The 22865-nt window shown below is 37.0% G+C and overlaps 1 protein-coding gene and 1 pseudogene across 1 annotated transcript in view; both read left to right on the forward strand.

Moving 5' to 3' along the window:
* The window catches only part of DCDC1 (doublecortin domain containing 1), a 97336-nt gene that overhangs the window by 51031 nt on the left and 23440 nt on the right, over positions 1-22865 (forward strand). Inside the window, exon 7 of the mRNA XM_036105443.2 lies at positions 6073-6278. Within this exon, the coding sequence (XP_035961336.2) occupies positions 6073-6278 (206 nt within the window). The remainder of the gene's footprint in view (positions 1-6072; positions 6279-22865) is intronic.
* On the forward strand, positions 14513-15062 carry LOC118543981 (chromobox protein homolog 1 pseudogene; annotated as a pseudogene).

Here is a 22865-nt window from a genome sequence, read left to right on the forward strand (position 1 = left end):
ACCATGGGGGTTAGGTGCAGAGGCCGGTTTTTTTTTTTTTTTTTAAGATTTTATTTATTTATTTGACACAGAGAGACACAGCGAGAGAGGGAACACAAGCAGGGGGAGTGGGAGAGGGAGAAGCAGGCTTCCCGCCGAGCAGGGAGCCCCATGCAGGGCTCGATCCCAGGACCCCGGGATCATGACCTGAGCCAAAGGCAGACGCTTAACGACTGAGCCACCCAGGCGCCCCCAGAGGCTGTTTTTTAATTCTTACAAAGGTACCAGATAGCCTCAGCCCTGGGAGGGATGCCAGGGTTTTGAGATGAGGAAGTTAGCAAAAGAAAAGTATAGAAAGCATTTGCTGGCTATGGCTAATATGTTTTCTGAGAAGCACAAAGTGGGTTTATTTTTTTTAAGATTTTATTTATTTATGTATTTAACAGGGGGTGGGGGGGTAGTATAAGCAGGCAGAGCGGCAGGCAGAGCAGCAGGCAGAGGGAGAGGGAGAAGCAGGCTCCCCTCCAAGCAAGGAGCCCAGTGTAGGCCTCGATCCTGGACCCTGGGATCATGACTTACTGAGCCACCCAGGCACCCCAACAAAGTGGGTTTAGATGGCATTAAGTTTTTTGTTTTAATACTGGGCCTTGTTCCCTGCCCCACTTACCCAGCTGTCCCCTTACCGTTTGATTACTTCTCTTTCTACCCACTCCCAGCCTTGCATAATCCTCTTCCTCACCAGGACTGAAACCTAGTCAGGTCTTTGCTGAGCATCTTCAGGTTCTCCATGCTGGAATGTTAAGAGTCAAGGTGATAGATCAGTCATATTTAAGTTCATACTGGGGGTTGTATAGAATAAAAATGGTAGGTATATCTATACACAGGCAATAAATTTATTTTACATAACTGGTATGTTATATAAAGTGACATAAAATTAAATTTTATCAATTGAACATTTAAATGCCCAGGAAGAATTAACATCTAGTAATTATACTATGTGCAGTGAACTTATATATACCCTGGAGCAAAGTAATAATAAATATAGACTTGATTCCTACCTTCTATGAGGTTAAGTATGGAAGCAGAAATAGGATCTATGTTTATAAAATGTTTACGTAATTCCAGATCACTAATGCTCTTTCCTTAATATGTAATACAGGACCTGAAATGTGGTATGTTCTCAAACATTACTGAATGAATGAATATATGGGTAAGTGGTATAGACCACATGTGCTCTAAGGATTCAGAGAGGTGACAGATCCTTGTGGCTGGAGCACTAAAGGAAGATCTTAAACTGGATCTTGAGGAGGACTTGAGTCTGAGTAGGTGAAGAATGCACTTAAAAACGCCCTTGGTACACTCAAAGGATAATGAACAGCTTGGCTTAGGTAAAAAAGTGCTTTAAACTAGGAAAAGATAAAGACATGTAAGTTTGGATAGTGTCAGATTGTCAGTAAACTCTTCTGTTAAACATAAATTTAAGTGAGGGAATGGGTCTTTTTCATATTCCTTGCACAGGGTCTGACACATAGGATGGATTCAATAAGTATTTGCTGACTACCTGACAGACTGGGTGATTGACTAATGGAAACTTCAAAAGTTAGTTCCAAGAACTTTCTCTTTAGGCAATGATAAAACTGATGTTTTAGGAAAATTCAGCTATAATTGGAGTATAGGATGTCAGATATGATGGAGGAAAATAAAATACAATTAGGAAGCTCTTTTAGATGATAGGAGACTGAGAGGGAAATGGACAGGTGGTTTTGGCTGGGAATGGAAAGGAATAATGCTTTTACAAAAAAAAAAAAAAAAAGGTTACTGAGAAGAAGGATAGCAAAGAGTTAAGTTGCTTTTCTTTGACTCTGTCTCAGATCAGATTCCCTAGAAGCAGAGCCTAAGATGGGGATTTTTCTACAAGGGACTTAGTGAGGGAAGCAACAGAATAGAGGAAGCCATGCCCTGTGTTCAGCTGAAGTCTAGCCTCAATTTGGAGTGGGAAGCATACCACAGAGTTGCCCCTCCTGAAGGCCAGGAGACTGGCCATTATGTCCCCCAGTCAGTCAGTCATTGGCTGTGGGCTGGGACCCCTAGGTAGGAAGTAAGAGACCATCACCTCATAGGCATTTCCTGACTAGATGGCTGGTTCCTTTCAGCTGAGGGCAGTTCTCAGGAGAAGGATGCAGTTGTGAGGTGTTAAGAGACCATGACTCACAGCAGCTGGAGTTTGGGTGCACTAGCCTGATAAAAGGAATTTGGTGGGGGATACTACCAGTGTCATCTACTCCCTATTATAGTCTGTTCTTCATACAGTGCCCTGCTGAGAACCTTCCAGTAGCTTCCCTTTATATCCAGAGTAAAATCCAAACCCTTTATCCTGGTCTATACAATCTGGTCTCTTTCTGCCTCTGTGGCTTATACATTCTCTCTCTATCCAAACTTTTTCTTTCTCAAACATGCCTAGCTGATTCTCATCTCAGAGACTTTGTGCTTGATTTTTATTCTGCCTAGAATGCTCTTTCCCCCCAGATTTTCATGACTGATTTCTCATTGTGCAAGCCTCTCTACTCAGATGTCATCTTTTCAGATAGAACATCCACTGTCTTTCCCCAACAGGCTGTAGTCTGCACAAGTTACTCTGTCCTGTTAATAACTATCACCCTGGGTGCATTGGTGAATGGACACCCAAAAAATGGATGGAGAGAAATGATTAGGAGGTAAGGGTTCAAGATCTCCCTGAGATAATGGACAACTGTGAAAGAAGTAGAAACACTGATAAGAATAAGAAATGTGAAGAGTATGTCCAATGTGTGTGGAAAGATGTGAAATTTTGTTTGAGATAACAGCATAAAATATATGGAAGAGTCAAATAGTGTAGGGGTACCTGGCTGGCTCAGTCAGTGGAACCTGCAACTCAATCTCCAGGTTGTGAGTTTGAGCCCCACATTGGGTATAGAGATTACTTGAGTAAATAAAATCTTTTTTTTTTTAAAGGAGTGCAGTTCTAGAACTAAATTCATATCCTGGTGCAACCACCTGCCAGCTGCAAGATCTTACTCAAGTTATTTAACTTCTCTGTGCCTCAGTTTCTTCACCTGTAAATGAAGATAATGGTATTTTCTACCTCATAAGCTTGTGGAGAGGACTTCATGAGTTATTATCTATAAATCATATAAAACAGTGTCCAGCTAATAGCATTATTTTAGTTGAATTTTAGGAGTCTACATAGAGAAGAGAGAAAGCAGGCTGAGACTGGTGTAAGATGAGTGATGAACCTACGGGACAAAATCTAAGGAGGCGCTTACTGAGGGTTACATACTGGTTACTGCATTTGCACAACTGAGTGTGCTTCTTTCAGTTTTGCGTTGTTGACCTTTCACTTGTCTCACCCTAATCCTGACCCTGGTCTCCGTCAGCAAAGGGGAAAACCCTTTATTGGTACGATTCTCTAAATCTGGGCACCTGTAACACCTCCTCCCTGGGGCCTTGGTGGGAGCAGTTTCTTTTTTTCTTTAAGATTTTATTTTTAAGTAATCTCTACACCCAACATGGGGCTCAAACTCACAACCCTGAGTTCAAGAGTCTAATGCTCTACCGACTGAGCCAGCCAGGCACCCCAATGTGGGAGTGGTTTCTTGCTGTTGCCAGTTTCTGGGTTGCCTCACTGTCCTTTGATTGCTTCTCCGTCTTTTCCATTACTTACATAACCAATTCCCTGTAGTCAGTCCCCTCTGCTCAAATACTCTGAGTAGTGGATTCTGTTTCTCTGGTTGGACCCTGACTGATATAACAATTAATATACTCTAATCCTTCATAATAAGCATAGAATTTCTGGGATATGGGGGAAGAAGCTAATATTTATGGAGTACCTTCAATGCTTTAGGTACTTTGACATATAAAATATTTAATTTTCATCAGGTAGTGGAGTGGTGTCCACTGGATACTTTATAGGAAAGAAATCAGAATTATCACTCATCTAGGGTCATCTAGAGCTGTTATTCAAACCTAGTTTGAAGGTTTATACTTTTTTCACTATGCAAAACATGTGTGTATGTGTGTGTCCAGATTGTAGATAAACTATCAAATATGTAAATTTATTTTTTTCCCAGTGAGAGATGGTTTTTTTATTTTCAGAGAGATACTATTAGTCTTTCCAACCACCTCCCCACTTTCACCTCCTCTTCCTTTATTTATTTATTATGGTAAATTCACATAACATAAATTAATCATTTCTAAGTGAACAATTCAGTGGCATTCAGTATATTCACAGTGTTGTGCAACTATTACTTATATCTAGTTTCAAAACATTTCCATGATTCCAAAATAAAACTTCTTATTAAATTTTTCCCCATTCCACCCTCTTCCCACCCCTGCAACCATTAGCCTGAATTTTGTTTCTATGGATTTACCTGTTCTGAATATTTCCTATTAGTGGAATTACACAGTATGTTGCCTTTTATGTCTAGCTTCTTTCACTTAGCATAATGGTTTGAGGTTCATCCACAGTGTAGCATATATCAGTACCTCATTCTCTCCTTGCTGAATAATATTCCATTGTATGTATATACTATATTTTATTTATCCATTCATCCATTGGTGGGTATTTGGCTTACACCTCTTGGCTATTGTGAATAGTGCCGCTATGAACATGAATGTACATGTATTTATTTGAGTGCCTGTTTTCTATTATTTTGGGCATGTATGAACTCATTAATGTCTAGCTTATTTTTCTAATTCTAATCCCTAGAATTTTAGATTACAAATGACAAGATACAGGAATTTCTGTAAAAATATTTTTTCTCTTCTTAAAGACTTACTCATATCTATGATCTAGTTTTAGTTTATTCTACAAGTTTTGCTCATATTGCTACCTATTGTATATGTATGTGTGCATGTATATGTGTGTGAGTATGTACACAAGAGAGAAAGAGAGGGAAAGACAGTGTTTTTGTTTTTTTAACATTTAATGTAACCATTCTGGGACTCGAAGTTCCCAGAACTATTTGCTTGTGTTTCATATGGATACTTGCAGATTTTATGTAAAGTACCACTTCTAGGTTAAAGAGGCCATGGATCTTTCAAAGTTAAGTGCTAATAGAGAAGGGTTATTTAGAAATTTGGGCATACAAATGCAGCTATTTTCAATTGTATGCAAATAAAATTTTATTTCTCTCATTAGGACAAATATAGAGCAGACGAGGGAGGGATCATTGTAATTGTAAAATCACATTTTGTAATTTATGTGAAAAGAAAATATAATCTAAAACAGATTGAATGCACAAATAAAAAATAACCCAGGTGTAAATTATTTATTTATGAAATGAAACCTTTGAAAAGAGAGGAATGCTGATAGCAACTTTACTATGCAATATACTTCACTTCTGTTCTTACCCTTACATTTTCAAAGTGATACATAGTAATTTAGTTTCACTGCCATTAATATGAGTGGGAGTTTTGAAACTTAAATTCTGCACACATCTTTGAAAATGTATAGGTCAAAGTAAACTGTTAATGCAGAGCTGGTTTTCAGTTTTAGTGAAATATTACGAATCTCTCACCAAAGATGTCCTAGAAGGCACTTTCATTCTAGTCACAGGAGAAGAATTATGTATAAGGTTACTACTCGGAGGTCATCATCTTTAAAACAACATGGATAATAAATCATATTAAGGAGGAAAAAAAGCATTTTCCCAGCCCTAAAGAACACAAAATTTCAGGACCCATATTGTTTTATAGTGAGCAAAGGACCTTGGACCCTTTCAGTGGACCCTTTCAGCCCCGTGCATCTGATCAGCGATAGAGGCATGCTAAGGTGAATTTTAATTAGGACTAAATTGTGGTATTACTCTTTCATACCCTGAACATCTGTTCCCTTCAGAAATGATGATTTATGCAGGCTATCAGAGCAGACAGCTTGCTACAGCTTATGTCCCAGTTAGTGGGAAGCTGGTGGTAGCATTTCAGAAAACCAGCATCTAAATGGAGACTGGCCAGTGTATATGATATAGGTAAGAGGGGGAGGGGAAATATGATGTGTCCATTTCTAGTTTTGAAGCCAAATATTGACTTGACTTTAAAAAAAAAATTCTCTTCTAGACCATCTGTTGTTAATGAAGAAAGTAACTTGGACAATGAATGGACTGATGCTTCCTACTGATGTTAAAAGACAGAAAACCAAGCCTGTTCTTTCTGATAGAATGAAGGAACTTACTGAGAAGACCTCAGTCCGAATTCTGTTCTTTAAGAATGGCACGGGGCAAGACGGGCATGAGATTACAGTGGGAAAGGAAACAATGGAAAAGGTAATGTTGTATGAAATATTAAAGTATAAATTAAATTTCAAAGTTTTCATAGCTTTTGAAATGTGTTGGTTTTTTTTCTTTTAAATATCAGTGTCAACTAATAAACTGAAATATTAAGAAGGTATTATAAAGAATGTAAAACTTCAGCTGTTTAGAAGCATGCTTACTATACTAACAACATAAATTACCTCAGTAAAGCAACAAGATTTCTTTGGCTAACATATAGTTGGCCATTTACCTAGTTAAAAGTTATGCTTACACTTAGAGAACATTCTAGTTGGTTATAATATTTTATAAAATATTTATATTGAAACCAATCTAATCTAGCTTCAAATCTAAAATCTGATTCTTTTCATTTCATTTTATTTTTTTAAAGATTTTATTTATTTGGCAGAGAGAGACACAGCGAGAGAGGGAACACAGCAGGGGGAGTGGGAGAGAGAGAAGCAGGCTTCCCGCTGAGCAGGGAGCCCGATGCGGGGCTCAAACCCAGGACCCTGGGATCATGACCTGAGCCGAAGGCAGACGCTTAACGACTGAGCCACCCAGGTGCCCCTGATTCTTTTCATTTTAAAATAATAAGACCTAGGGGCACCTGGGTGGCTTAGTTAAGCATCTGCCTTGAGCTCAGGTCATGATCTCAGGGGATCCAGGGATGGAGCCCCTCATCAGGCTCCCTGCTCAGTGGGGAGCCTGCTTCTCCCTCTCTCTCTGGCCCTCCCTGCCACTTATATACTTTCTCTCTCTCTCTCTCAAATAAATAAAATCTTAAAACATAATAATAATAAAAATAGTAAGACCTGGAAGAACCCCTGCTTCTGGAATGAGTAAGTAAAGTCCAAAATAACTAAGATTCATTTTAAAAGTATCCATATGCATTTTTAAAAGCAAATCTAGATGGGTCTAAGAAAAATCATGTAACAATCAAACAAACTTTAAGAAACAAATTTTGTCATATAAATGCATGTTTTTTAGGAGGTGCGTATATTTCCCAGATCATCTTTGGTCTGACAGAAATATGGAGGAACTAATGGGAGTTTGAAGGAAAAAAATTTTTTTTTACGGATAAGGGCTTCTCAACCAATCTTAAAGCAACCTAATAATAACACTAAAATTTATTAAATACGTATTAGAGAGACAGTGAAACATAACCAAACTGTCTAGGTTTTAACCCAGGCTTTGTCATTGAATCTATGAGACTTTGGACACTTTACCTTCTCCAAGCCTCCATTTTGTCATCTAAAGAATGGGAATAACAATAGTGCCTACCTAACAGAAATGACATGAAAATTCAATATGATATTATGCATGGAGTGCCAGCACCCAGAAAGTTCCCAATAAATATATGCTATTCTTATCTTTAGGACTTATAAATATACATTTAATAGTTAGAAATTATTTCTCTTACTAAAGGGAGAGATTTATTATGAAATCAAGACAGGTATAAATCATTTTTTTATGCCAGAGTATTTTCAAAATGACTGTTGCTTGAAACAGGTGAATAGTTGACTAGATACTGGAAATTGTTCTTATTGAAATATTTATTTCTTCTTCTTATTTTTGTGGTTATTTTATAACCGCAACTGGGTAAGTGTTTACTGAGAATCTAGGAAACCAGGTTTTATTTCCTTCTTATCTTCAGATTTGGATTATGAGTAAAACAAGGGATATTATACACCAGAGTAAATTGCTAAGGCAAGTTGTAACATTTTTCCTGGAGATTTTGAAAACTAGAGAAGATGGACATATCTCTTGGATTGTTAAAATGCAGTCATTCTTGGAGGTAGAAGCTAGATTAGATAACCTCTTGAGTTCACTTCAGTTCAATCTTTGTAATTCGATGCCTTGGTGGTAAAATGGGGGTAATAGTCACAAAGATTACATGTTCTTAGATGAAAGGTTGAGTATAAGTAAAAATGTCATCACTGGTATTTTTCTTTTTGACTCTAGAGAGCAATTTATTTAAAACTGGATGATCAAGCAATTCTTTAGCTTATTTTTTTTCTCCTTACAATTTGTAAAATTTAAAGAATTTTCACAATTTATAAAATTCAGGAGATGATTCAGTAATAAGCATATTTGTAAATATTTGATGAAATATCGCTTTTAACATAGAATAGGGAATATAGTCAATAATAATGTTATAACTTTGTGTGATGACAGATGGAAACTATACTTATCTTGGTGAGCACTGCATAATGTATAGAACCATCAAATCACTGTGTTGTACACCTGAAACTATATAACATTGTATGTCAACTATACTTCAAATAAAAAATACTTAATAAATAAATATCATTTATATGAACAAGGTAAAGGATAGGAAGCAACAGAATCCTGGCCCTGAGTATCCATAGAAGTTTTTGAAGGGAAAAAGTAAGGCTAGCTAATTATTTTGTAAATAAAATTTAAATTTTTGAAAGTTTTGTTGATAATCACAAGATAATGCCATATTTATAGATTAACTACCAAGTCAGTAAAAGGAATAAAAAACTGGCGTGGTCATAGGAGAAATACAAATTATTTTCTCTTTTATGATAAAATATTAGGAAGGTCAGAGATTAGGAGCTATTTTTAGGTTATATTGAAGTAATAAAAAACTGGAATAGGATGTAAAAGACTCTAATATGGTGAAGGCTATTGCAGTGGGATAAAGAGAAAATTATTGAAGATGGTAGTACAGTAAGTTAGTTAAGGCATAAAAGTCTTCTCTGAGCTCAGACTGGAGCCATGGGAAAATGACTATATTTTAATCTTAAGTGCAAATCAGAAGGAAATCCATTTACTTATTTTAAAAGGTTAAATAATTAAGAAGTTTGAAATGAGGGCCAAAGTGATATATTTCTTCTAAACTCGGGAAATCCCAATTATGGCCCATCTCTTTGCAACTTGAATCAGATGGTTTTAGAATTACTTGGTATGGTTTAATAATCACACGGCACCTGCTACTGTGAGGTGTAGGCTAAACATATGTATTTAGAGGTAGAAAAAGGTATTAAGAAAAATTTCTGGGCACAAGATACAAAGTTAATGGAAAATGAAAAATATCTGCTCCAGATAAATAACTTTTTAAGGCTAGCATTGTGGTGGTGGATCAGTTTTATTTTCCATCAATTATCTCTTAGATTCATTGCCAAAGAAGTGGCATTAACTGTATCGATTATTTTATTATATAGGATATCATCTCCTTTATGAGAAATACTTTTTTTTCCCTCAGCACTTAATAGTTATATCTTATTTATTTGTTTTTTTTTTTTTTGCTTGGTTTTCTATGTACTATCATAAATGGCATGAGATTGCAGTGGTGAAGAAAACAATGAAAAAGATAATGAATGAATGAAACAATGAAAAAGTGCCCTGTCCCCTTGGTCCAATTTGAATTGATTGTTCTCTATAACCTATATCCTGGGATCTCCCTTCACTGTCAGCCTGGGGATTATCTTTCCCTCTCTCCTCTGTTAGATCCCTCTCTCCCACTTCTCTAATCTTCCTCTGTCTTCATTTAGTCTATTAGACACATATTCCCGTTGCTTTCTAAGAAAAAAAAACATGGGAGATAAATTTTTTGAGATCTTGGGAAATCATTCTTCCCTCCAAATATTAAAGGTATTTCTCATTGCTTCTTGTTTCCAGTGTTGCTATTGAGAAGTCTGATACCATACTGATTCCGCATCCTTTGTAGGTGACCTGCTTTTAATTTTTCCCCTCCAAAACCATTTAGAATTATCTCTTTTTTCCCAGGGTTCAAAAGTTTTTCCAAGATGTGCTAGTTACTCACTCACCATGTCTTTTCAGTCTGAAGTCTCACCCTTATCTTTGAGAAATTTTGTTGAATTACTTCTTCGACAATATCTTTTTTCTTTTCTTCTTCTGTTCTGATTTTATGGAACTCCTATTTTTATATGTTGGATCTTCTGACCTGAACTTCTGAATTTCTTATCTGAGTGATTTCCTTATCTTTACCTTCTAACCCAATGAATATTATTGCTTCTGCTTCCTGCACTATCTCTGTTTTCTAAGTATTTGTTTTGTTTGTTGTTTTTGTTTTCTGTCTTTCATGTTATAGTTTTCTTAAAGATGGGTTAACCTTCCATCAATATTTAAAAGTGAAGAGCTCAACACCAGTTGAAAAGCTCTTGAGTATAGGGACGTCTTATTGAGGCATGGGTTGCAATGGAGAGTGTTTTGACTAGGCTTTTTCTTTAGGGTGGGGGGAGTTGTCAGTGTTTGTCTTTACTTTGGGGCTGATCAGTTTCTCCAGCGAGAATCTGCCAATGCAATCTCATAGCCAAGTGGAAAAGGGGACTAAGAGTTACATTTTCAGTATGTAGATTTTCATTTAATTCTTCTCTTTTCAGTAAACTGCTCTCTTTCTCAGCTCCGCCTGGTGCCTCTGATTTCAGAGTTCCTGTGGTTTAGCTTCTCCAGACACCAAATCTCCTGTCTTCTCTTCTGATGGCAGAAGTATAGTTACCTGAATGCTTGGTGTTCAGGGAGGGTTTGAGGGGCTTAACTGCTTTTTATACAAATAGTCAACTTATTTTCAGCCTACTTTTTAGAGGTATCTGATGGCTCAAATTTGTGAGTGCCTTTCTGGGGTTTTGCAATACAAAGCAAGTTTACTTCTGCTAGCTTCGGTTTTGAAGTTTCTGGTCTGCTAAATCATTTACTACTTACTTATTTTTCCTCTGGCTCCCAGAATTTTTGTTACTGGAGTCTCCTTTCTGATTCGTTCTTTCTCTTTTTCAAAATGCCAAGTATCAATCTCTTATTTAACATTGATAAAGCTGATTATTTTAGGTGAAAAGGTAATTCCAATATCTTCTTTCTATCCCAGTGGATTGTTTTGTGCAGATTGTTTTGTGCAGGTTTGTACATCTGATTTGGAAAACATAGTTTCAGTCTACTTGAGTGAGAATAGAATAATTTTTCCTGTCACCTGGAGACATAAGATACTTATTGCAGACAAAGGGCCTTCAGTGTTTCTCAAAGTATGGTCCACCGAATACCTGCATCAAAATCATCTGGACTATGTGTTAAAAATTCAAACTGTTGGCCCCCACTCCAAGCCTACTGAATTAAGAATCTCCTGAGTGTGGGGCCTGGGAATCTGAACTTCAACAAATGTGTCCAGATGATTCCTAGCCCCATTAAGTTTGAGAACTCCTGTTCTGGTATTCTAAAACTTCATTTACTGATTAATGGAAATCTTCATAGATTCCTTGTTTGTTTTCCTATACTTCTGATGTGGTTTATGAGAAAGAAAATAAGTTGTATGACATAGAAAACAGCTTATGGGAAATTAGATCACTAGTTGTTAGATTAGAACTAATGCAGGAAGTTAAGAAATCAGGAAGAGGAAAAATTCTACAAATTAGCAGGGAGTAGTCCATGTGGCAACTCTGACTTAGAAGAAATAAACATTCCCTTAATATTTGTATGTAAACATATTTCATTATAGCGACTTTTCCCTGTTACTACTAAAAAACCACATAAGGATTGAGAGAATATCTTATATATTTCTGTCAAGGTATAAATAAATCATGGATACCCTTAAGTCAAAGGAAAATCCAGACTTTTATGATGCTCACATTTGTTAATTGGGAAAATAGTAAGCCTAAACACAAAAAGCCTGCAAGAAAATGTTCAAGTTTTAAAACATACAATTCAATTGAAAAAAATACAACATAATAGCATTATTATGGAATGTTCACACACAGATCAGTAACTATAACAGCAGAGATTTTTTCCAGTAGTGTGGGTAAAAGAATTTAGAGAACATTTTAAGAGATTCAAAAGGGAGCACCTGGAGTAACAAAATTTGATTAAGGATGCTCACCATGGATTCCGACAGGGGAGGACGTGCATAATTAGTATGTTAGAAGTTCTTTAAAGAGCTTTTTATGATAGATGAGGGAAAAACCCGTTGATACTATTATTGTTTTAAAAATTAGTCTAGTGTTCAGACCAGGGATTAATATCAGATTTTAAAATATGAAAGCAGATTTTTTTAAAATATGGAATTTGATACTGGAATTTATTTTCAAGAGGCTGTAGATAGCCAATTGTCTTCTATTTATTGTCAATTTCAGGGTTTTACAATTGGATTATTTTAGAATCTTATAGTAATTATTTGGTAATCAGAATTTATTTTCTTGAATAAAATCCTATGTGTGAGGGGCGGGACTGTGAATTTCCTCAGCTGAAATAAAAGCAAATGAGAATTTTCAGTTTGCAGATTTATTTACTTTACAAATGATACTTAAGGACAGATAATCCTTAATCTTAAGATCACAGATTTTATGAAATCATCTAATTAAGCAAATCAGAAAACTGAGACTTAGAGAAGTTATAGCTGCCCTATCCAAAGTTGATCAACTGGAATAGCTAGGACTGGAACCCATTTTTCTACTTCAAATTTTTTTCATTATGGGAAAGCGCCACAAATATACTTTTTATTACATTTTAATTCCTATGTGTCCTCACTTAAAAATGAGTTAACATAACCATGAAAAAATGTGCAATATCTGTTTACAGTCATAACAGAATAACTAGTATGAGACTAGCCATCCCATTTTAAACAACTGGAATTGGACAAAATATATGAAACAATGATTTTTAGACATTACATAATGAGTAGTCAAGCTTGAGAGAAGAAAACTTGAGGTGAGTCCTACTATGTACCCCATCTTTATACCTGGAGGCATTTTTTGGACTGTGGTATAAGGAGAGAAAATCCAAGAAAAACACAGTAGTCTCTGCAAGCTGAGGAGAAAGACATCAAAGTAGTAGGAGCTGGAAATGTCTGGAATTTTCCATGAAATGTCATAAATTAAGGAACTACTTAGATAATAGTTCCCAAAATTTGCTTGGGGGTCCCCTTGTATCCTTGGCTAAATATTAAGTTGTTCATGCACAGGGTGAACTCCCTAAGGCTTGGCATAAGCAACTAACTACCAGGGAAAAAACAACTAATGGAGATGTGAAAAGGAAATAACTATGGAAGTGTGCCCAGGGTAGGTATACATTTGTGTTTTGACGTGTCAGAGGAGAGAGATTTTGTTAAACATGTGGGAAATTCACAAAGATCCCAAAAAAGGTAATCATTATCCAGGAGAAAAGTCAATTCAATAGAAGCAGACCCTCCAAATAGACTTAACAGTAAAAGACATTTTTTTTTGAAGATTTTATTTATTTGAGAGAGAGAACATGCACAAGCAGAGGGGAGGGGCAGAGGGAATGGGAGAAGCAGACTCCCAGCTAAGCAGGGAGCCTGATGTGGGGCTCCATCCCAGGACTCTGAGATCATGACCTGAGCTGAAGGCAGACACTTAACTGACTGAGCCACTCAGGTGCCCCAGTAAAAGACACTTTGAAAGCCATTATAAATATGTCAAGGAATTAAAGAAAAACATGAATATTATATGAAGAGAAATGGAAACTAAAAATAGAACCAATGGAAGTTCTAGACCTGAAAAATACAATATCTTAAAAGGAAAAAAAAAAATCCACCAGGTGGGTTTAACAGCAGATTAGACATTAGGGAACAAGAGATCAGTGAACTTCGAGAGAGGGCAATAAAAACTATCCAAACTGAAGTATAGAGAAGAAAAAGGAAAAGGCTGAAAAAAGGACAGAGTGTCAGTAACTTGTGGGTTAATATAAGCAGTCTCATAGATATACAATTGGAGCCCTAGAAAGATTAGGGAGAGGGAGAATATAGTTGAAGAAGTGATGGCCAGAATTTTTTTGAGTTCCTGAAAAATGTCAACCCACAGATCCAGGAAGCTCAATGAAAGCTCAGGAAATGCAAAGGAATTAGAATAGCCAAATTTGGAGGACTTGCACTACTGAATTTAGCATTTATTACAAAGTAATCAAGATATAATGGTATTGACATAAGGATACACAGAAAGAGCAATGGAAGGATATACAGAGTTCAGAAATAGACCCACATTGGGGCAAATTATTCTTTTTTTTTTAAGATTTTATTTATTTATGAGAGAGAGAGAGAGTGCATAAGCAAGGGGGAGGGCAGAAGGAGAAGCAGACTCCCTACCGAGCCAGGAGCCTGATGTGGGGCTCTATCCCAGGATCCCAGATCATGACCTGAGCTGAAGGCAGACACTTAACTGACTGAGCCACCCAGACGCCCCTCCATTTGAATTCCTCTCTGGCTCTTAGGTGCTGCTCTGAGCAGCGTCACCCTTTAGACCAGAAAGCTGGTGGGCACTATGGGGATGACACAAAACAAGAAGTAAGTGGAGGAGGTGCTAGATGAGGAGAAAGAGGAATATGTGATGGATAAAGTTCTTGACTGTCAAGTGGTAAAGGGCAAAGTGGAGTACCTCCTACAGTGGAAGGGGTTCTCAGATGAGGATAACATGTGGGAGTCAGAAGAGAACCTGGATTGCCCTGATCTCATTGCTGAGTTTCTATAGTCAGAGAAAACAGCATATGAGACAGATAAATCAGGGAGGCAAGCACAAGTCTGGTTCTTAAGATAAGGGAGTGGAGAGCAAACCAAAACAGAGGAAAGAAGAGTCAGAAAAGCCAGGAGTCTTTGCCTGTGATTTGGAGCCAGAAAGGATTATTGGAGCTACAGAATCCAGCAGAGAACTCATATTCCTGATGAAATGGAAAAACTCTGATGAGGCTGACTTAGTCCCTGCCATGGAAGTCAATGTCAAGTGCCTACAAGTGGTCATATCTTTCTATGAGAAAAGGCTGACATGGCATTCTTACCCCTTGGAGGCTGATGACAAAAAAGATGACAAGAATTAACTCTCCTGTCACATCTGACTGTGGGTTTAGAGTGGGGAGAGAAGGAGTCACTTGTCTTGACACCATAGAGATGGCTTAAGAAGATGTCCTTTGAAGAGTCAATATAATTTCTGTGCCCTATGGTAGCCAAAATGTTTTAAAACCTTTCCATGCTGTGTAGTTTGCACACACCTCTCCCAATGAAGGGGAAGGAGAAGTGTTGCAAGATGGCCCATTCTGTAGTTTGCTGAGAAAGGCAAAGGGCCTTCCATGAAAGACAAAATTTACAGAATGGGTGTGTGGGAGAGCAAAAGATACTGTAGATTTTCAAAGCGCATCTGCACAAACCACAGCCTTCTTCCCAATAGTATTAACTCTGCATTTTTACAGCATAGCATGTGTGTAGTTTTTGGCTATTACTGGTGTATTATTTGGGAGTGGGAGGGATGGGGGTGGAAAGGAACAGAGATGGGTAGGATCTTTTTTTGTTAAAATTTGGGGCCTGAGGGGGGAAATGGTGAAGCAATGGAAAGAATAAACTAGTGGTGTGTCCAGAATATTATATCTTTTCAAAAAAAGTCCTTGGCAATCTAAATGAAGACTGTGAGAAACTGTTTAAAAGCTGTGAATGCCTGAAACTTAGAAGCCCAGGTATTCCCTGCCTGAGCTTAGTGCTGTTCCCCACAAAGAACTAAGCCAGTTAATAAGTTACCAAAGTTGCCATTTTGGGGATGGAAACTGGTTGAAGAGGGAAAATCTTATTGGAGCATATACATAGACAGGTAGTTCTGTCTTAGAGGTGCCTATTCTTGGAATTGATAAGAAGACCCTTTCTTTTCCGATTAATGAAGTTTTAAACATCAGCTTGCCCATCCAAGCCACTGGCTGAGGTATTTGGGGAGGGGAAGAAGGTGCTATAGAAGATGGGAGAGTAGGGAAAAGCAAGGGTCCCTGCTCTTAGGGTAGAAAACTCCTGAAGCCTGTTATTTGAACTTTGAACTCTGAAATCATTGGTGGCAGGGTTCAGTCACTGACAGCACAAGTTCGCTAAATCACTTCAAGAGTGGAATGATTTCAAAAGCCCTGGTCTCAGAAGATTAAACTTTCATACTGGGCCAGTGGTTCACTTTAAAACATAAAACAAAACAAAATTTTTTTTAATCCTAAGAATTAACTAATACCCAAATGCTGTCTTGAATCATGAGATCCATCAGTTCTTGGCATCATTTAGGTCTGCATCTAGAACTGCGTTGTAAAATCTTTTTAGGCATGTGTTAGGTTTCTGTGAAATTTTGTTTAAATGTAAACTTAATACCACATTGTTAGTTTTTGACTTAATGAAACTATAGAATTATAATACTTAAAAAAAACAAAAACAAATGAGTGGATAAACAAATTGTGCTATATCCATACCAAGGAATACTCTTTGGCAACAAAAAGGAACAAATATTGTGGTAAATGAAAGAAGCCAGATACAAAATAATACTTTCTATTTGATTCCATTTATGTGAAATTTTAGAACAAACAAAACTTTTTTAGTGAAAGGGATCAGTGGTTTCCTGGGGTCAAGTTTACTGAATAGTGATTGGGAAAGAGCATGAGGAATTTTGGAGAGTAAAGGAAATATTCTATATCTTGATTGTGGTGGTGGTTACACAGATATATTTCTTCTTTTTTTTTTTTCTTTTAAAGATTTTATTTACTTATTTGACAGAGAGGGATAGAGAGAGGGAGAGAGCACAAGTAGGGGGAGAGGCAGAGGAAGAAGCAGGGCTCCCCGCTGAGCAGGGAGCCCAATGTGGGACTCGATCCCAGGACCCTGGGATCATAACCTGAGCCAAAGGCAGACACCTAACTGACTGAGCCACCCAGGCGCCCCAGATACATTTTTTTCTACCTGCGTTAAACTGTACACTTAAAATAGGTACAGCTTATTTCATGTAAATTGTACATCAAAATAATAATTTTAAAAAGCAAATAACAGTATAATTAGCATTATAAACATTTTAAAGTAACCTGGGTTATTTAATTATTTTAAGAAGAGATCAATTAAGGCTAGAGTATCTAAAGAGTATGTATTAATAGATTACTTGGACAATCTCCTTTGGTTATCTACTTCTCATTCACATTTTAAATAATAAAATGCCAGAACACTTACATTTCAAATTCACCAGAAATGATTGCTTTTACAAATCATAGTGATGTTCATTATTAGTAAGAGCAAATAACTAGATTTGGCATGCATTCTATCACCCACTTTTATGAGAAAAAGACAAATAACTGGCCAGTAAATTTATTTCCAGGATTTATTCAGAAAAGTACCTTTAAGTTATTTAATAAGATGGTTACAAATTCATCCCAATCTCCTGGCATCTTCAGGTTGAAAATATGATCATAATTTTTATTATAAGTCATTGTAAAATATTGGTCTTAGCAGAGAGTTATGCTTAGTACATTTTATTACATTTTAATTCTTTGAAAATTCACAGTGTATTTGACAGTCTTTCAGTAAGCCAAAAAAATCTGTAAAAACAGATTCTCCTCAAAATATTCATGATAAATTGTATTCTCTTCTACTGAACAAATACAATTAATTGCCAAAGGTGAAGTATTTTTAGTAATCCAATGAACCAATTTCATAATTATCCATTAATTTTCACAGTTTTCAGCTTGCTAACTTTCCTTTAAAATCCTTCTCTGGGTTCTTAATTAAATGATTTGCTTCTTAGGAGGTTTATATAGTGAATACTGTTGTAATCTATTTGCTGTACAAATACTCATTGAGTTAGTTGAAACAATGTTCCTCGTTTGAGGAACCTGGGCCAAAAAAAATTTTTTTCTATGGAGTTAGGATGATAGCTGCAGATAACGGAGAATCCTGATTTAAACAGACTTAAGCAAAAAGGAAGCAAGAAATCTAGGAGTAGGACAGTTTTAAGCATAGCATGATAGGATTCCAGTTACATTTTTTAACAAGTTTTATTTATTTAAGTAATCTCTACACCCAACAAGAGACTGGAACTCATGACTCTAAGATCCAAGAGCCACATGCTCACCCAAATGAGCCAATCAGGTGCCCCCCAGTTATGTTATTTTTAATTTTCTGGATTTTATGCTCTTTCATATGTTGGTAACAGGATGGCTGTTGCACAGCCAGGTACAATTTTGGCCAGTGGCAGAAAAGGACTATCTCTTCCCTCTGAATGATGAAGCCTTTCCCAGAAGCCCTTTCTCATATCTTATTTCAGAACTAGATTATGTGCCTACTCCCAACCTGACAAGAGGCATGGGACCACCATGATCAATCAAGGTAACTGTAGTCTACCTTGAGTCCAAAGCGGTAAAAGTGAACCTCTAAACAAAATCAGGACAGCAAGGATGAGGCAAAAAATGAATATTGGGTAGGCCACTGAGAGAATTGCTACAAATGTGAAGAGATTTTCTTATTTTATTTCCTGAGGTCAGTATAAGGTTAGTGCTCTGGTAGCAAAAACAGTTTTATTTGGAAATTTCCTTTTATACAATTACACATTCTTTTTTTTTAATTTAATTTAATTTAATTTCTAAGATAGGATAGGCTTAATCATGTTTAAGTGCCAGTAGGAAAAATCTCATTGAGAAGGAATAGCTGAATATATATGAAAGAGAAGAAATGATGGATAATATATACTACTTTATTTTATTTTTTTGAAGATTTTATTTATTTTTGACAGAGAGAGTGTACAAGCAGGGGAAGCAGCAGGCAGAGGGAGAGGGAGAAGCAGGCTCCCCGCTGAGCAAGGAGCCCAATGTGGGCCTCGATCCCAGGACTCCAGGATCATGACCTGAGCCAAAGGCAGACACTTAACCGACTGAGCCACCCAGGCGCCCCTAATATATACTACTTTAAAAGTTGAGAGCAAACATAATTGAAAGCATAGGTGCAATATTGGTCTTAGATAGGAGCATAGACTCTTCCAACTAGTGGGAAAAGGAGAGAATAGGTATAGAAAGAGGTAGGCTTGTAGTCTGCCAAAAATAAATAGGGAAGTAGAGGAGGGGAGGCCGGGTAGAGAGCAGAGATGGTTTGAAATACTCATTATGGTAAGTAGAGGAGATATTTAACCAAACAAATGAAATAGAAGTGACTGGGCAGTATTGAGGGACCATGGAGTTTGGTGACTATGAATAATACTAATGCTGATGCGGTCATTTGTGTGATTTCTTCAGGAGCACCAAGATTCTTGGTGTGTGCATAGCACGTGGATAGTAAGCATCAGCCAGGGCTAGGATTTTTGTAGCAGAAGTTATCCATGAGGGGCGCCTGGGTGGCTCAGTCTTTAAGCATCTGCCTTCGCCTCAGGTCATGATCCCAGGGTCCTGGGATCGAGCCACACTCTGGGCTCCCTGCTCCGCAGGAAGCCTGCTTCTCCCTCTCCCACTCCCCCTGCTTGTGTTCCCTCTCTTGCTGTCTCTCTCTCTGTCAAAAAATAAATAAAAAAATCTTTTAAAAAAAGAAGTTATCCATGAATGAAGAAGAATGACTAGAGTGAAGGAAGATGGTGCAGTTGAAGGTCAGGTTGTTTTGTTTGTTCAATAAGAGAGTTGGAGAGAAATCTTGAAATAACATTGTAACACCCCTTCCCACCTTCCCATCCTCTCCCAACACTTTGAGATTGTAGTATGAGAGAATAAAATCCCAGCGTTTGAGAGAGTCCTGAGGAAATTACTGAATTCAGGGGAAAGCCTGTTTTCCTTTAAAAGAGCTTGAGGGCCCAGTCCATTTTGTTGCTTAGGGGAGGCATTTGTAGATTGCACAATGCAAAGACCCTCTTGCTGTAGTGTGAAAGCAGCCGCAGAAAATATACTAATGAAGAGTATAGCTGTTTTCCAAGAAAATTTTATTTATGGGCACTGAAATATTAATTTTAACATGACAAAACACTATTCTTTTGATTTTTTTTAACATTTAAAATTGTACAAATTATTCTTAGCCCATAGGCCATACAGAAACAGGTTGTGGCCAGAATTAGCCCATGGTGTGTAAGTTGCTGACCCTTGCCACAGATCTTTTGAAAACAGTTTATGGGGAAGTGTAAATCAGGGCTTATACTTCTGGATGTTAACATATAAAACATATGATAAAAACATACTTTGAGGAGAAGGGCCTTGTTGGATCTAATGGCTTGTTGATTTGGCTCACTTGGCCAGGGGTGATGTTGAGCTCTCTCACCTGGACTGGGGTAGTGGCAAGCCAAACCCAGAGGCTCTAGGCTGTGTAACCACACCACCTCCATGGTAGCCATTCCAGAAACTGTAAACTTTGCATCAGATATGCCCATGGGTAAACAGATTAAACTAAAAAGAGTTTGTAGAAAATCTCTTCCCAGCTGCTAGTCAAAGAGTCTGGTTTTACAGCATGATGGTTTTAAATTTCAGATCAGAAGGGTTCTCTACAACCTATGCTGTAAGAAATTAACAAAATGTGAATTTGTAAAAATAATATTTTAACAAGCTTAACGGGTACAGATGAGTGGAAATGGTGTTTTAATTAACCTTAATATTACAGCAAGATGACACTGTTAAATATTTTCCATTGTGAATTATAAGAATGACCTTACAAGTAGAGGCTTCATTTCAGGGCTTTTGACAGAAATTTATATTGATACTAATTCATACCACTGATAATGTACTCTGAAAAAATGATTCCTGAAGGTTGGCATTGCTTAAACACTGCAAGGATCTTTCATCCTGAAAGTATAAGAGAATGACAGTGTTGCTGATGCATTATAAATTTCTAGTATCTGATTTTCTAATGGCAGTTTTTAAACTCATTTAACTCTTAAAATTTGGCTTGCACAAACACTTTTAGTGGTATTTTGGCACAATGAAAAGAGGGCTCTTAGAGTTAGAAAGCTGTGTAATTTTACTTGACTGATTTTTTTAAATACAAAGGCAGCAGTATTTGAAATAATTTTTAAAATCATTGAAGTTTTAGCTGAAATAAATGGGACTATCTTTAAATAGCTCACATTTTACTTAGTTTAATTGGTAAATTATAACTTTGGAGGAGGGTATTTAGATATTTGAACCTTCACTAGTAATTAGAGAATACAATTTGTACCAAAGGGCTTCATTGAACTTTTAAATAATAGATTTGTAATATTAAGAAATTGAGAACTAAACATAAAGAATGGAAAGATCAAGACTATGGGTAGCCAAGAGAGGGGGCTCTATGGAACCAAACGTAGATTCTTAATAGTGTTGAGAGATGACTGGCTAAGGAAGAATGTGTACTGAATTGTCTCCTGTTAATATTTCTGTCAAAGAGGGTGGTGGTGGTAGTAAAAGGATAATCCTTGGAGACAAAGTCACATGGACTAAAGTGACCAACAGGAGAATTTTGCTAGTCAGAGACGAACTGTGTCAATAAAGTATTTTTAAAAACACAAGGGTGGATCCCATGCCAATGTCAGTATGTTCTGTCTAAAGTCACAGACAAAACTCCAATTTCTTCTGATAACTTCTCTCTTATATTTTGAATATTGCTTTTCAAGCATTTTTAGTAAAGGTTTCTGCCCATGGATAGGAGTCCTAGGTGAACTTATGTGTAGTAATCACTAAAGAAATTGCCCCAAAAGAGTGGGAAGGAAGGCAGGAAGAGTAACATTTAGAGTCACCAGCGTTATTACCTTATTTTATTGGGTGGCAAGGACCAGTCCCAGCCATGGGGCTATTCCGACTTAGATATTCCAAGGGAGTATTGTCTCTGACTTGTGAGAACACATGGAGTTAGTCAGGAATTGAACTCCTGCACTGATACCCTCTAAATAGGCAGATTGGAGGTCATGGATTGGCTCCATATGACAGAGTTTATAATACTTGTGAAATACATAGCAAGAACATTGTTATTTAGGTAAAGCATTGATATTGTGAGTATTTCCCTCATAAATTAGAGGGTCCAAGATTATTCCTGTAACTTCATTCGTAGTCATAAACAGATATGCCTTCCTGATTTTGAGAAAAAGAGCAGCAATACATAGTTTCTGAAAAATTGCCCAAAACTGGATTGCAGCTAGCATGCAAGAAACACACACAATCCTGTAAATGCCTGTGGGACTATGTGGCTCATGAGAACATTATTGGTCATGTGTAGGGGTAGAATAAAGGCTGAGAACCTCTGATGTAATCCAGTAAAGGCCAATTTGTCAAATTAAATTAGTCAATTAGATATTTGCCTTTTAAATGCAACACATATCACTTGATACAGCAACTAGATAAAGCAAATTAGTCACAATGTTTGAAAGTTGTTCTCCAGACTGAAAGGAAAGTACAACTTTGTCTTTATATACACATGAAGCTCTTTAAATATGTTCGTTGTCACAAAGAAAATGAGTTGGTTGGGCTAGGACTAGGATTAGTTTCCAATTTTAAAGTAAGGATAGGGGCGCCTGGCTGGCTTAGTCGGTTAAGCATCAGACTCTTAATTTCGGCTCAGATCATGATCTCAGGGTCATGGGATCCAGCCCCATGTTGGCCTTACCCCTCTCTGGTCTGCTTGAAATTCTCTCTCTCTCTCCCTCTGCCCTTCCCCCCACTCAGGCACACTTGCTCTCTTTCTCTCTAAAAATAAGTAAATAAATCTTTAAGGTAAGGATAAAATTGGGCAGAACTGGAGGCAGGGTGGTAACAGCAATGGAAAGATGTTCTTTTTACTATGTAATCATGTAATGCACATCATCCTTCAATAGTTTAGGTTATGCAAAAGCAGTAGTACATTATAGCCATTAATAGTGAAAATGGAAGACAAAGTATTTTCAATTTGGATTTGGAATGTATTATATA

Source organism: Halichoerus grypus, chromosome 11 (assembly GCF_964656455.1).
Source record: "Halichoerus grypus chromosome 11, mHalGry1.hap1.1, whole genome shotgun sequence".
Taxonomy (NCBI): Eukaryota; Metazoa; Chordata; class Mammalia; order Carnivora; family Phocidae; genus Halichoerus; species Halichoerus grypus.